This window comes from Salvelinus sp. IW2-2015, unplaced genomic scaffold (genome assembly GCF_002910315.2).
Source record: "Salvelinus sp. IW2-2015 unplaced genomic scaffold, ASM291031v2 Un_scaffold1545, whole genome shotgun sequence".
NCBI classification, from domain to species: domain Eukaryota; kingdom Metazoa; phylum Chordata; class Actinopteri; order Salmoniformes; family Salmonidae; genus Salvelinus; species Salvelinus sp. IW2-2015.
The window spans coordinates 1-15,049 of record NW_019942977.1 but is presented as its reverse complement, the minus strand read 5'-3'; the positions used below and the strand labels follow the sequence as shown (position 1 = coordinate 15,049).

Below are 15,049 nucleotides of genomic sequence, written 5' to 3'. Positions count from 1 at the left end.
CACCCTGTTTCCATTGATCATCAAGAGTCCACCTGTGGTAAATTCAATTGATTGGACATGATTTAGAAGTCTCTGAATGTCCTTGAGTGGCCCAGCCAGAGCCTGGACTTGAATTCGATCGAGCATCTCTGGAGAGACCTGAAAAWAGCTTTGCAGCGATGCTCCCCTTCTRACCTGACAGGGCTTGAGAGSATCTGCAGAGAAGAATGGGAGAAATTCCCCAAATTCAGGTGTGCCATGCTTGTAGCGTCATACCCAAGAAGACTCGAGGCTGTAATCGCTGCCAAAGGTTCTTCAACAAAGAACTGAGTAAAKGGTCTGAATACTTATGCAAATGTGATATTTACTTTTTTTATTTTGTATAAATTAGCACAAATTTCAAAAATCCTGTTTTCTTTGTCATTATGGTGTACTGTGTGCAGAATGATGAGGAAAAACTATTTCATACATTTTAGAATAAGGCTGTAACCGAACAATGTGGGAAAAAGTCAAGGGGTCTGAATACTTTCCCGAATGGCACTGTACATATGACATGAGTAAAGCAGTATGTAAACATTATTAAAGTGACCAGTGATTCCATGTCTATGTATGTAGGGTTGAGTAACTGAGTGGTAGCCGGCTAGTGATGGCTATTTAAGTCTGATGGCCTTGAGATGGAAGCTGTTTTTTCCCATCTCTGTCCCAGTTTTGATGCACCTGTACTGACCTTGCCTTCTGGATGACAGTGGGGTGAACAGGCCGTGACATCGGGTGGTGTAGGTGTCCTGGAGGGCTGACAGTGTGCCACCCGGTGATGCGTTGGGAAGACCGCACCACCCTCTGGAGAGCCCTGTGGTTCCGGGCAGTGCAGTCGCCGTACCAGGCGGTGATACATCCAGACATGATGCTCTCAATTGTGAATCTGTAAAAGTTTGTGAGGGTCTTAGGGGCCAAGGATAATTTATTCTGCCTCCTGAGGTTGAAGAGGCGCTGTTGTGCCTTCACCACACTGTCTGTGTAGGTGGACCTTTTCAGTTTGTCAGTGATGTGTACACCGAGGAACTTGAAGCTTTCCACCTTTTCCACCGCGTTCCTGTCGATCCTGTCGATGTGGATAGGGGGCTGCTCCCTCTGCTGTTTCTTGAAGTCCATGATCATCTCTTTTGTTTTGTTGACATTGAGTGAGAGGTTATTTTCCTGACACCACATTCCGAGGGCCCTCACCTCCTCCCTGTAGGCCGTCTCGTCGTTGTTGGTAATCAAGCCCACTACTGTTGTGTCGTCTGCGAACTTGATGATTGAGTTGGAGGCGTGTATGGCCACGCAGTTGTGGGTGAACAGGGAGTACAGGAGATGTTGTTTCCGAACTTCACCACCTGGGGGCGGCCCGTCAGGAAGTCCAGGACCCAGTTGCACAGGGCGGTGTTCAGACCCAGGGCCCTGAGCTTAATGATGAGCTTGGAGAGTACTATGGTGTTGAATTCTGAGCTGTAGTCAATGAACAGCATTCTTACATAGGTATTCCTCTTGTCCAGATTGGATAGAGCAGTGTGCATTGCAATGGCGATTATATCRTCTTTGGATCTATTAGGGTGGTAAGCAAATTGAAGTGGGTCTAGGTTGTCAGGTGGAGGGGATGTGATCCTTGACTAGTCTCTCAAAGCAGTTCAGAAGTGAGTGCTTCCGGGCGATAGTAATTTAGTTCAGTTACCTTTGCTTTCTTGGTTACAGGAACAATGGTGGACATCTTGAAGCAAGTGGGGACAGCAGACTGGGATAGGGAGAGATTGAATATGTCCGTAAACACTCCAGCCAGCTGGTCTGCGCATGCTCTGATGACGTGGCTAGGAATGCCGGCCTTGCTAGGGTTAAACCACTTAAATGTCTTACTCATATCGGCCATGRAGAACGAGAGCCCACAGTCCTTTGGAGCGGGCCACGTCGGTGGCAGTGTTATCCTCAAAGCGGGCGAAGAAGGTGTTTAGTTTGTGTGGGAGCAAGACGTCGGTGTCCGTGACGTCGCTGGTTTTCCCTTTGTAATCCGTGATAGTCTGCAACTCCACTTTGTCTCCGTTTTGCCTGTTTGATTGCCTTATGGAGGGAATAACTACACTGTTTGTATTCTGCCATATTCCCAGTCACCTTGCCATGGTCAAATGTGGTGGTTCGTGCTTTCAGTTTAAAGCGAATGTTGCTATCTATCCACGGTTTATGGTTTGGGTAGGTTTTAATAGTCACTGTGGGAACAACATCCCCTATACCCTTCCTGATGAACTCGGTCATCGTGTCTGTGTATACGTCAATGTTATTATCCGAGGCTACCCGGAACATATCCCAGTCCACGTGATCAAATCAATCTTGAAGCATGGATTCCGATTGGTCAGTCCAGCATTGAATAGACCTTAGCACGGCTACTTCTTTTTTGAGTTTCTGCCTATAAGGAGGGAGGAGCAAAATGGAGTCGTGATCTGATTTGCCGGAAGGAAGTGAGGGAAGGGCCTTGTAGGATAGAAGTGGGCAAGTGTTTTCCCAGCGCGTGTACTACAGTCAATGTGTTAGAATTTCGGTAGCATCTTTCAAAAATTAGCTTTGTTAATATCCCCAGCAACAATAAATGCGGCCTCAGGATATGTGGTTTCCAGTTTGGTATWGGCTTGTGGGAGAATATACACAGCTGTGACTATAACAAGACAGTTCTCTTGGGAGGTAATACGATCGGATTTGGTTGTGAGGTATTCTATGTCGGGTGAACAAAGGGACTTTCTGTATGTTATCACAATCACACCCTGAGTGGTTAATCATGAAACATACCTCACCACCTTTCTTCTTCCCGGAGAGTTATTTTCCGAGTTCTATTCCTATCTGTGCGATGTACTGAGAACCCAGCTGGCTGTATGGACAGGGACATTATATTCGGAGGGAAACACTCGGTCACGGAATCATATGTTACAGTCCCTGATGTCTCTCTGGAAGCGGATCCTCGCCCTGAGSTCATCTACCTTATTGTCCAGAGACTGAACATTAGCGAGTAATATACTCTGAAGTGGTGGATGGTTTGCACGCCTCCTGAGTCRGACTAGAAGTCCACTCCGAATACTTCTTCTCGGCCGGTGGCGTCTTGGAGCAGCCTATGGGATAAGTTCAATTTCTCTGGGGGGTATAAACAAAGGATCCAATTTGAGAAAGTTGAATTCCTGGTTGTAATGCAGRTGAGTTACCGCCGCTCTGATATCCAAAAGTTAATTCTGAGGCAGAGAATCCCAGTGGAGTGAACTGAGCCGCAGAGACAGCAAGGGTGGTTTTGTMACTCCAGTGCCTTGCCGTTCACCTTGGCACCACTGGGCCAGACTACACTCAATCTACTGAGAGAAGACGTAAACGTTCAGTTAAGTCTGATTCTTTCACATGGATCGGCAGACCATTCCATAAAAAGCCCCGCCTCCAGCTATTTGCTTAGAAATTCTAGGAACAATAACGAGGCCTGCGTCTTGTGATTGTAGTGTTACGTGTAGGTATGTAAGGCTAGACCAAATTGTAGAGATTTGGTAGGAGCAAGCCCATGTAATGCTTTGTAGGTTAGCAATAAAACCTGGAAATCAGCCCTAGCCTTAACAGGAAGCCAGTGTAGAGAGGCTAGCACATGAGTAATACAATATATATTTTTGGTTCTAGTCAAGATTCTATCAGCTGTTTTTAGCTGAAGTGTGTTTAGTACATTATCTGGGTAGCCGGAGAGTAGAGCATTGCAGTAATCTATTCTTAACATGACAAAAGCATGGATTCGTTTTTTCTGCTTCATATTTAGACAAAAGTTTCAGATTTTTGCAATGTTACGAAGATGTTAAAAAGCTTGTCTTAAGATTCATTTTTATGTTTGTGAAAAGAGGGATCAGGATCGAAAGTAATGCCAAGGTCCTTCACTGTTTTATTTGAAATGACTGTACAACCAGAGATTCATTGTTAGATCAAACAGTAGATCTCTTTGTTTCTTGCGACCTAGAACTAGCATCTCTGTTTTGTCCGAGTTTAAAAGTAAAACATTATCCGCCATCCACCTCCTTATGTCTGAAACACAGGCTTCCAGGGTAGGCAATTTTGGGGCTTCACCATGTTTTCATCGAAATTTACAGCTGTGTGTCGTCAGCATAGCAGTGAAAGTTGTCATTGTGTTTCCCGAATGACATCACCAAGAGGTAGCATTTTATTGTGAAAACATTAATGGTCCTAAAACGGAACCTTGAGGAACACTGGAACTTGCCATTGATTTGTCAGAGAACAAACCATCCACAGAGACGAACTGATATCTTTCCCACAGATAAGATCGAAACCAGGCAAGAACTTGTCTGCGTAGTTGTTTTAATAACCAAAGTCATTGAGGTGTAGTAGGCTACTAAGTGAGCGAGAGGCTGATACGTTGTCTAGGTGGAGGTGTTAGATAAGACGCCACTCATGGGCAGATTGGTTTAATACAATTTTCTTGTTTTCTCACTGGTGGTGTCCCAAAGGGCACCCTATTCCCTACTTTGGCACCCTATTCCCTACTKTGGCACCCTATTCCCTACTTTGGCATCCTATTCCCTACTGTGGCACCCTATTCCCTACTTTTAACCAGTGCCCATAGGGAACTACATAGGGAATAGTGTTCCATTTGGGATGAAAACACTGTGTGGTGATTACTAGAAACCAGTAGGGTCCATATGTTCATTCTGTTTCTGTACCATACCGGGGGTCTACGGTATTACAGGAAGTCATTTAATTTTTTTTTWWWTTTTTTWATTTTTTATTAAGCAACACAAATCATTATCCAGGAGGGCATTGAATGTCTCTGCTGTAACCACAGACATTGTTCATTGTTCTTTCTGACTTCACATCTAGAAAACCAAATGCATAGCTGGAGCCTTGCGATGGATATCATTTAATTTCGTCTTCCAATAGTTAACGTAGAATAATAATATTATTATAGTTATAAGCAGTCGATGTTACCSCGTGTGCCTGATGTGAGGAAGGAAGAAGAAGCTTGTCACCCATTTAGACAGTGAGTCTCTTCTGTCCCTCCTCCCGACGACGACGACCGGCTAAAAACTACCAGGGTAGCTCCAACCTTGTGTTCTTYCCCTCACTTGACGATGTTTTTGCTCAGTGAAGATCACACACCCTTTCCAGGATGAATAATAGATTGTCTCGAGCATTCGTTTCTTCCGTCCTGCCCCCCTCGTCCCCCCGTCCCGTCCCGTCCTTATATACGAAGCCGCGTGTTTAGCGTTGTAAAGCAACGCAGCACTCTCTCTTAAAACGTTAGACAGATTTTAAACTCCCTCTCACAGCAATGGAAGTAAAGATGATGGCTGAGGAGGAAGTGGAGGAGGGAGGAGAGTGTAGGAGGGAAGTCGAGCACTTACAAAACATCTCCCTAAATGTGGAGTCTCTCCCTGCCCGTTACTGCATTAGCTAGGCACATTAGTGTGTTTATGTCTGCTCTTAAAGCTGGTTATGTCTCGTTGTGCTGAGTAGGACAGAAGAACGTACAGTAGCAAACCTTGTCTACTCACAGGGCTGGGGAGCAGAAGGGCCGTGGCTGTAAGGTGTGTGTGTGTGTGTGTTAGACATGCGGGGGTAGCCTAAGTAATGATCCCTGAGGTTTGTCTGGAACCACTTGATAGGAGCTGAAGGAGTGAGGGAAACAGCCTCTCCATTTATAGAGTCATTATATTACTGATGGACAGCTACATTTCCTCTCTCCTCTGTTCAGTGCTTTTCCCATAGAGATAAATTATTTATCTTCTATGGGTCCCCCCCCCCCCCCCCCCCCCCCCCCCCCCCCCAGCTCTAATGGAATAGAACTCACTTTCTTAAAGGGACATTTTTACCATTCATTCATTTCCAGCACCCTCCCAACATCAACATAATGTGAAAATGTTTCGTGAAAATGTTTTGTAGTAAAAAAAAATTATAATATATGATGTGTCCAATGACATCATGTTGGTGCATCAAGTGATTTTTAACCAATTATGAGAGGAATTGCCGACTAGTTGTTGTCATTGGAAACACTCATCTTCCTCTCTTCCTCTCTTCCTCTCTTCTCTCCATCCTTCCTCTCTTCCTCTCTCATCTTCCTCATCTTCCTTCTCATCTTCTCATCTTCCTCCTCATCTTCCTCTCTCATCTTCCTCTCTCATCTTCCTCTCTCATCTTCTCTCTTCCTCTCTCATTCCTCTTCTCTCTCATTTCCTCATCTCCTCTCTCATTTTCTCATCTTCCTCTTTCTTTTACTACAACATATAGAAACGTGACATTTTCACATGTTGATGTTAAGGTGGTGCTGTAGATTTTGTTTTTATAATAAAAATATTTTTAATTTTATTTAACTTGCAAGTCAGTTTAAAGAATACATTCTTATTTACAATGACGACCACGAAAGGCCTCCTGCGGGGACGGGCCTGGATTAAAACAAATAAATAATAACAATGTAAATAAGGACAACACACACATCAACAGCACATAAAGAGACCTAAGACAACAACGCAACATGCCAACATCGCATGGTTGCAACACAACACAATATGAAGTTAAACGTTTTGGGGAATTTCCCTTTTAAGGACAAGATGAACCATCATCAGATCCACTTACAGTGACTACAACATGATATAATACATCCTGGCATCATTATCACAACCCATACAATCACGCTGGTTCAGATGCGAATGCTGGAGACTAGTTATAAACCAGTAGGGCTGGGAATTGACCAAGGGACCTCACAATATTATATCAATACTTAAGTGCCGATACGACGATATGTATTGCAATCACGGGTTTGGAACCGAAACAACTAGTTTACCTGCTCTATCCACACTGATTTGGTTTAAACAACTAGTTTACCTGCTCTATCCACACTGATTGTTAAACAAACTAGTTTACCTGCTCTATCCACACTGATTGGTGAAACAACTAGTTTACCTGCTCTATCCACACTGATTGGTGGTAAACAACTAGTTTACCTGCTCTATCCACACTGATTGGTGAAACAACTAGTTTACCTGCTCTATCCACACTGATTGGTGTAAACAACTAGTTTACCTGCTCTATCCACACTGATTGGTTAACAACTAGTTTACCTGCTCTATCCACACTGATTGGGTGTAAACAACTAGTTGTTACCTGCTCTATCCACACTGATTGGTGTAAACAACTAGTTTACCTGCTCTATCCACACGATTGGTGTAAAAACTAGTTTACCTGCTCTATCCACACTGATTGGTGTAAACAACAGTTTACCTGCTCTATCCACACTGATGGGTAAACAACAGTTTACCTGCTCATCCACACTGATTGGTGTAAACAACTAGTTTACCGCTCTATCCACACTGATTGGTTAAACAACTAGTTTACCTGCTCTATCCACACTGATTGGGGTAACAACTAGTTTACCTGCTCTATCCACACTGTTGCGTAACAACTAGTTTACCTGCTCTATCCACACTGATTGGCGTAAACAACTAGTTTACCTGCCTCTATCCACACTGATTGGGTGTAACAACTAGTTTACCTGCTCTATCCACACTGATTGGCGTAAACAACTAGTTTACCTGCTCTATCCACACTGATTGGCGTAAACAACTAGTTTACCTGCTCTATCCACACTGATTGCGTAAACAACTAGTTTACCTGCCTATCCACACTGATTGGCGTAAACAACTAGTTACCTGCTCTATCCACACTGATGGGCGTAAACACTAGTTACTGCTCTATCCACACATCTCTGACTGTTTCCTGTATCCTGCTCTTCTCATACTTTCCACTCCCATCCCTGCATTGGCGTAAACGACTAGTTTACCTGCCTCTACACACTGATTGGCGTAAACGACTAGTTTACCTGCTCTATCCACACTGATTGGCGGTAAACGACTAGTTTACCTGCTCTATCCACACTGATTGGCGTAAACGACTAGTTTACCTGCTCTATCCCACCACTGATTGGCGTAAACGACTAGTTTACCTGCCTCTATCCACACTGATTGCGTAAACGACTAGTTTTACGCTGCTCTATCCGCACTGATTGGCGTAAACGACTAGTTACCTGCTCTATCCGCACTGATTGGCGTAAACGACTAGTTTACCTGCTCTATCCGCACTGATTGCGTAAACGACTAGTTTACCTGCTCTATCCGCACTGATTGGCGTAAACGACTAGTTTACCTGCTCTATCCCCACTGATTGGCGTAAACGACTAGTTTACCTGCTCTATCCCCACTGATTGGCGTAAACGACTAGTTGACCTGCTCTATCCGCACTGATTGGCGTAAACGACTAGTTGACCTGCTCTATCCGCACTGATTGGTGAACTAATGTAATGAGATAAATGTACACAAACGGTTGATTTCACAGGTTATTAAAAGGAACAGAAAGGAACGATATAATAAGAAATGTTCATGCCTTTCTCTGACACCGCTGAGTATACACTGAGTGTTCAAAACATTGAAAACAACTTCCTCGTGTTTCAGAGGATGCTTTGCTCTCGACCTTCGCCCTCTCCCGAGACTGTACGGATGGGGCAAAACTGTAACTACTAACCCTCTCTCTCTCTCTCCCCCCCTCGCTCTCTATCTCTCTTTCCCCCCCTCGCTCGCTCTCTCGCTCAGGTGCGTTGGACCGGTGTGTGATGGGCATCACGGCTGTAGAGATCCTGAATGCGTGTGATGAGGTGGTGCCGGCCGCTGTGGACTCTCTAAGCCACCCTGCGGTCAACCTGAAACAGGCCATGACACGACGCAGCCTGGCCGCGCTCAAGAACATGGCCACGCACAAACTGCAGACCCTGGCTACCAACCTACTGGCCGCAGACAACGCAGACAAGGTCAGTTGTAACCCAAAACCCCGGACCCTGGTTACCAATCTATTAGCAGACGAGGTTAGCTTATGCCATTGTTCATAATGTTTGTGACTATCTATGACACAGTTATATCTTATGTAGCTGTTATAAAGGCTACATAGGGGAATAGTTGAACCCTTATTATTTTAAACCTTAACATGAGCCCTGTATACTGTATGTAGGGCTGGTTCTCGAAGACCTCATCCGGGGTCAAAGGTTAGAAAGCAATGAGCGCAGTCTGGTGTACTGGTCCCTTTTGTAATTGCTGTGTTTCAAACCCTGATCAGCACTTCATCACTGGAGATGTGTTCTCCATCGCAATGCAACAAACACACACACACACACACACACACACACACACACACACACACACACACACACACACACACACACACGTCACTGTCTCTCTGCCAATAGTCATCCAGGATGTTTCACTTCAGGAGGGAGGGGGAGAAGAAGGAAAGAGTCCCCGAGCTTTGAGTAGAATCTTCATAGAACAATCAACCTCCCTGAACTGTGGTTGTGTCTGTCACCCTCTGTGCTGGGATGCAGAGAGCAGCAGGAGGGGCTCTTCTGCCTAAAGGGAAGCACTTAGTGGCCATTTTGAAAACCAGTCTGATTTTTGAAAAGCATAAAGGCTACATTGCAGTGGCATGAACAGGTCAAATAGCAGGAGCCAGGCAGCCAGCCAGCCAGGCCCTGCGTTCTAAGATGTTGCTGGAGAGAATAGATGAAGAGGAAGATAGTGAGTGTGGTTCTAGTAGACAATTATACAGGGAAACACTCCACCTGGTCCTCCTCCCTCTCCTGTTCTTCCTCCCTCTTCCTCCTGCTCTTCCTCCTCCTCCTTCCTCCTCTTCATCGCTCTTCTCCTCTTCCTCCCGCTCCTCTWMCTCCCTCTCCTCCAGCTCCTTTCCCTCCCTCTCCTCCCCCTCTTCCTCCCTCTCGCCTCTTCCTGCACGGAGGTGGTGTGTGTGCGGTGAAGAGTGTTTTCCAGCCCAGCGGCCTGCAGGGACCAGGGCTTAGTTAAAGTGGAGCCTGGGCTCTTAGTGTTGTGGGCTTGGGGGTGTTGGGATTGAGGCATGGCTCTGGATACTACCAGGGGAGAAGATGGAATGAGAGGTAATCCTCCCTCCCTCCTGTCCTAGTTTCTCTCATCTCACTCCATCTTCTCCCTGAGATTCACACCTCTGCCTCAGCCTGCCAGGAGGGTTAGAGGGATGGACCTCTAGCTAGATAACACTAGATGTGTGTGTGTTTATAGCACCAGCTAGCTGACACTAGAAGTGTCCAATGTGGCTTACTTGCAGTTGGTACGAGTGTGGCTCACAATTGGTGTGAAGTGGGTCCTCTAGACTCAATTGGTGTGCAGTGGTCCTCTATGCACTCAGTTGGTGTGAAGTGGTTCCTCTATGACTCAGTTGGTGCGGAAGTGGTGCCTCTATTGACTCAGTTGGTGTGAAGTGGGTTCTATGACTCAGTTGGTGTGAAGTGGTTTCCTCTACTGACTCAGTTGGTGTGAATGTGTTCCTGCCTCTATGGCTCAGTTGGTGTGATAGTGGTTCATCTAAATGACTCAGTTGGTGCGAAGTGGTTCCTCTATGACTCAGTTGGTGGCGAAGCTGGGCCTCTATGGCTCAGTTGGTGCGAAGTTGGTTCTCTATGACTCAGTTGGCTGCGAAGTGGGCCTCTAGTGACTCAGTTGGTGGCGAAGTGGTTACTCGATGACTATTGGTGCGAAGTGGTTCTCTATGACTCAATTGTGGCGAAGTTGGTTCCTCTATGACTCAGTTGGTGCGAAGTGGGCCTCTATGACTCAGTTGGGCGGTGAAGTGGCCTCTATGACTCAGTTGGTGCAAGTGGTTCCTCTATGGCTCAGTTTGGTGCGCAGTGGGCCTCTATGACTGAGTTGGTGCGAAGTGGTTCCTCCTCTGACTCAGTTGGTGCGAAGTGGTACCCTCTATGACTCAGTTGGTGGAAGTGGTTCCTCTTATGGTAGTTTTTGGTGTGAAGTGGTTCTCTATGGCTCAGTTGGTGTCGAAGTGGTTCCTTATGACTCAGTTGGTGCGAAGTGGTTCCTCTATGACTCAGTTTTGGTGCGAAGTGGGCCTCTATGGCTTCAGTTGGTGGCGAAGTGGTTCCTCTAATTGAATCAGTTGGTGCGAAGTGGTTCCTCTATGACTCAGTTTTGGTGCGAAGTGGTGTCCTCTATGACTCAACATTGGTGCGAAGTGGGTTCTCTATGACAGTTGGTGGCGAAGTTGGGCGCCTCTATGACTCAGTGGTGGTGAAGTGGGCCTCTATGACTCAGTTGGTGCGAGGTGGTTCCTCTATGGCTCAGCTTGGTGCGCAAGTGGACCTCTATGATCAGTTGGTGCGAAGTGGTTCCTCTAAGACTCTAGTTGGTGCGAAGTGGTAACTCTTATGACTCAGTTGTGCGAAGTGGGCCTCTATGGCTCAGTTGGTGCGAGAGTGGTTCCTCTATTTTTGACTCAGTTTGGTGCGAAAGTGGTTTTCCTCTATGACTCATTGGTGCGAAAGTGGTTCCTCTATGACTCAAGTTGGTGCGAAGTGGTTCCTCTAGTGACTCAGCTTGGTGGCGAAGTGGGCCTCTATGACTCAGTTGGTGCGAATGGGATTCCTCTATGACCAGTTTGGTGCGAAGTGGGTTCGCTCTATGACCTTCAGTTGGTGCGAAGTGGGTCCCTCTATGACTTCATGGTGCGAAGTGGGCCTCTAGACTCAGTTGGTGTGAAGTGGGTTCCTCTATGGACTCAGTTTGTGGAGAGTGGTTCCTCTATACTCAGTTGTTGCGAAGGTGGTTCCTCTATGAAACTCAGTTGGTGGCGAAGTGGGCCTCTATGACTCAGTTGGTGTGAAGTGGTTCCTCTTATGGCTCCGTTGGTGCGAAGTGGTTCTCTATGATCAGTTGGTGTGAAGTGGGTACTCTATGACTCAGTTGGTGTGAAGTTGGATTCTCTATGAACTCAGTTGTGTGAGTGGGTCTCTATGGCTCAGTTGGTGTGAATGTGGTTCCTGCTTGGCTCAGTGGTGTGAAGTGGTAACCCTCTATGACTCAGTTGGTGTGAAGTGGGTTCCTCTATGACTCAGTTGGTGCGAATGGTCCTAGTGGCTCAGTTGGTGTGACGATGGTTCCTCTAATGACTCAGATTGGTGGAAAGTGGATTCCTCTACTGAACTGCAGTTGGTGTGAAAGTGGTTCCTCTATGACTGCAGTTGGTGGGGTCCCTGACAGTGTGTGTTCCCTATGACGTTCAGTTGGTGTGAGTGGTTCCTCTATGACTCAAGTTGGTGGCGATGTCTCATGATCATGATGGAGATGCCATGTGCGATTGTCCTCTAGGTAGCGTCGCTTGACAGTAGTCTGGCTCAGGGGCAAGTGGTTCTCTATGAGCTCTAGTTGGGTGCACAGTGGTCGCTTTAGAGTGCTCTAGTTGTGTGAATGGTCGCTCTTGACTCAAGTTTGCCAGTGGTTCTCTATGGCTCAATTGGTGCGAAGTGGTTCCTCTATGACTCAGTTGGTGTGAAGTGGTTCTCTATGACTCAGTTGGTGTGGAAGTGGTTCCTCTATGACTCAGCTTGGTGTGAATTGGGTTTCCTCTATGCTCAGGTTGAGTGCTGAAGTGGTTCCTCTATGACTCAGTTGGTGTGAAGTGGTTCCTCTATGACCAGCTTGGTGTAGAAGTGGATTCTCTATGACTCCAGTTTGGTTGAAGTGGTTCTCTATGACCAGTGGTGTGAAGTGGTTCTCTATGACTCAAGTTGGTGTGAAGTGGTCCTCTATGGCTCAGTTGGATGTGCAAGTGGTTCTCTACTGATCTCGTTGGTGGAAGTGGGTCTCTCTATGTACTCAGTTGGTGTGAAGTGGTTCCTCTACTGACTCAGTTTGATGTGAACCGTGGGTTTCCTCTATGACTTCAGTTGGTGTGAAAGTGGTTCCTCTATGACTCAGTTGGTGTGAAGATGGATTACCTCTATGATCAGGTTGGTGTGAGTGGTTCCTCTATGGTCAGTTGGTGCGAAGTGGTTCCTCTATGACTCAAGTTGGTGTGAAGTGGGTTCTCTAATGACTAGTTTGGTGTGAAGTGGTCCTCTATTGCGCTCAGTTGGTGGAAGTGGTCTCTATGGCTCCAGTTGGTGTGAAGTGGTCCCTATGAGACTGCAAGTTGGTGTGAAAGTGTTCCTCTATGACTCAGCTTGAGTGTCGAAGTGTTCCTCTGATGACTCAGTTGGTTTGTGAAGTGGTTCTCTAGACATCAGTTGGTGGTGGAAGTGGTTGTTCTCTATGACCAGTTTGGTGTGGAAGCTGGTCCTCTATGCTCCATGGTAAGGCGTCTATCGTGTGGTGTGAAGTGGTTCCTCTATGACTCAGTATGGTGCCGTAGCAGATGGTGCAAAACTTGAAGGTTCAAATTATGAGCCGGTCACGCTTTGGTGTTGTTCAAACACGCCCTGGGTAAAATGGCATCTATATCCAGACTTCAAAGTTTTGGAGGGAGTAGCAGGGCTGGTTCACCTCTATTTTGACTCTTCAGTGTCTACTCTGGTGTGCCAAGGGTTCTCTATGGCTTCGGAGTTGGTGTGAAGCTGGTTCCTCCTAGGGCTATGACGTATTGGTGCGAAGTGGTTCCTTTCTATGACTCGGTTGGTGCCGACGACTGGGCCTCTATGGTCAGTTTTGGCTGCCCGAAAGGGCTGGGTCTCCTTCTATGACCTCCTCAGTTGGTGCGAAGGTGTGCCTCCTACTGACCTTCAGTGGTGCGTAAGTGGTTCTCTAGACTCAATTGGTGCGAAGTTGGGTCCTTCCTCTTATGTACTCAATTGGTGCGAGTGGTTCCCCTTCCTAGTGACTGTTACAGTTGGTTGTTGCGTGAAGTGGGGCCTCTGCTGGACCTCTTCAGATTGTTGTGAAGTGGGACCTATATGACTCAGTTGGTGCGATAGTGGTTTGGTTCTCTTCTCTCCGTTCTATGGCTTTCGTTGGTGGCGAAGTGGGGCCTGGTCTATGACTTCTGCAGTTGGCTGCGACAAAAGTGGGTTCCGCTTACTGGTCATAGAGTTACTATGACTTACTCTCAGTTTTTGGGGGTGCCGGCAAAGTGGTACCCGAACTGAGTCATCGAGGGCTTTCTTTATGACTTTCTTCAGTTGGTGGTGCGCCATATAAGTGGTTCCCTCTTAATTGGCTTTTCGGACCACTATCGGGTGTGGCTAATGTGGTTCCTCGTACGATCCTTCGACGGTTGCGGGCCACTCAGTGTGGGTGTTGAAGTTGGTTCGTTCTCTATGACTACAACTGACAGGTTTTGCATTAGAGGAACCGCACTTTACGGCAGACTCGGTTTGGCCGCTCTATGACGATAGAAGACGCTCAGTCTGGTCTCCACGCTCGGAAAGTGGGCCTCTTACCACTAATTTGGGCCTACTGCTCTGAGGAGTCTGGTCGCGGCCACTTACTTCGACAGATCCAGGTGGAGTATAGAGTGGAATACTTCGGACACCCAAATGAGTCATTCAGTGCGAATCTAATCGCTGCTATTGTATCAGTTAGGGGTGGTGAGGAACCTCACAGATGACTTGTTTTCACTGGTTTCTCTCTCCCCACTTTCGGGCCCCACACTGTCCGCCAATACTCTACCAGATCACCATCATCTGAGGTCATTTAGCAGGGACCCAAAGCAATTACCACTTGCGCACCACGACTGGTTCCCTTCCACAACTCCTTTCCCTTGCTAGAGTTCATCCGAATGTGAGGCGGGTCCGCTGCTCTCCTCTCTCCATCCACACCTACCTCACCTCTCCACTCTCTACTGAGCGCCTCCCAGCTCGCCCACTTTCGTTGTTTCTAGCGATGCGCGACAGCTTCGCGCAAGCATTAGTCATAATCCTCATTCCCACTTTCCTTACTCTTATATCGGACTCAAACGTGGAGGAGGGGAACATTTGCCGGGTCAGCGCACAGCCGTTCGGTCCACTTTCCCGGTCCCATCAACCGTCCATCCTCCAACACTGGTCATTAGAGGAGAACTGAACCCATTCCCTCGGTCCTTTCCCCATTTCCTCTTCGCAGAAGAATAATCAGGAGTGAGCCTGCTATGACTCGTCAGGTTTGGTTGAAATGGGCTCCCTTGGCCCTCTTAGGAGGACGTATTCTCAGTTGGTCTGTGATAGTGGACCTCTTAT

At 46.9% G+C, this 15,049-nt stretch overlaps 1 protein-coding gene across 1 annotated transcript in view; it reads left to right on the top strand.

Annotated features, from left to right (window-relative positions):
* LOC112071202 (WD repeat-containing protein 7-like) overlaps window positions 1-13,537 on the top strand; it is a gene marked incomplete at its 3' end in the record, with an annotated part of 69,976 nt that extends 56,439 nt beyond the window's left edge. Inside the window, 4 exon segments of the mRNA XM_070439296.1 lie at window positions 8,616-8,830; window positions 10,725-10,788; window positions 11,095-11,260; window positions 13,423-13,537. Of these exon segments, the coding sequence (XP_070295397.1) occupies window positions 8,616-8,830; window positions 10,725-10,788; window positions 11,095-11,260; window positions 13,423-13,537 (560 nt within the window).
* Between the last annotated feature and the right edge of the window lie 1,512 nt (window positions 13,538-15,049).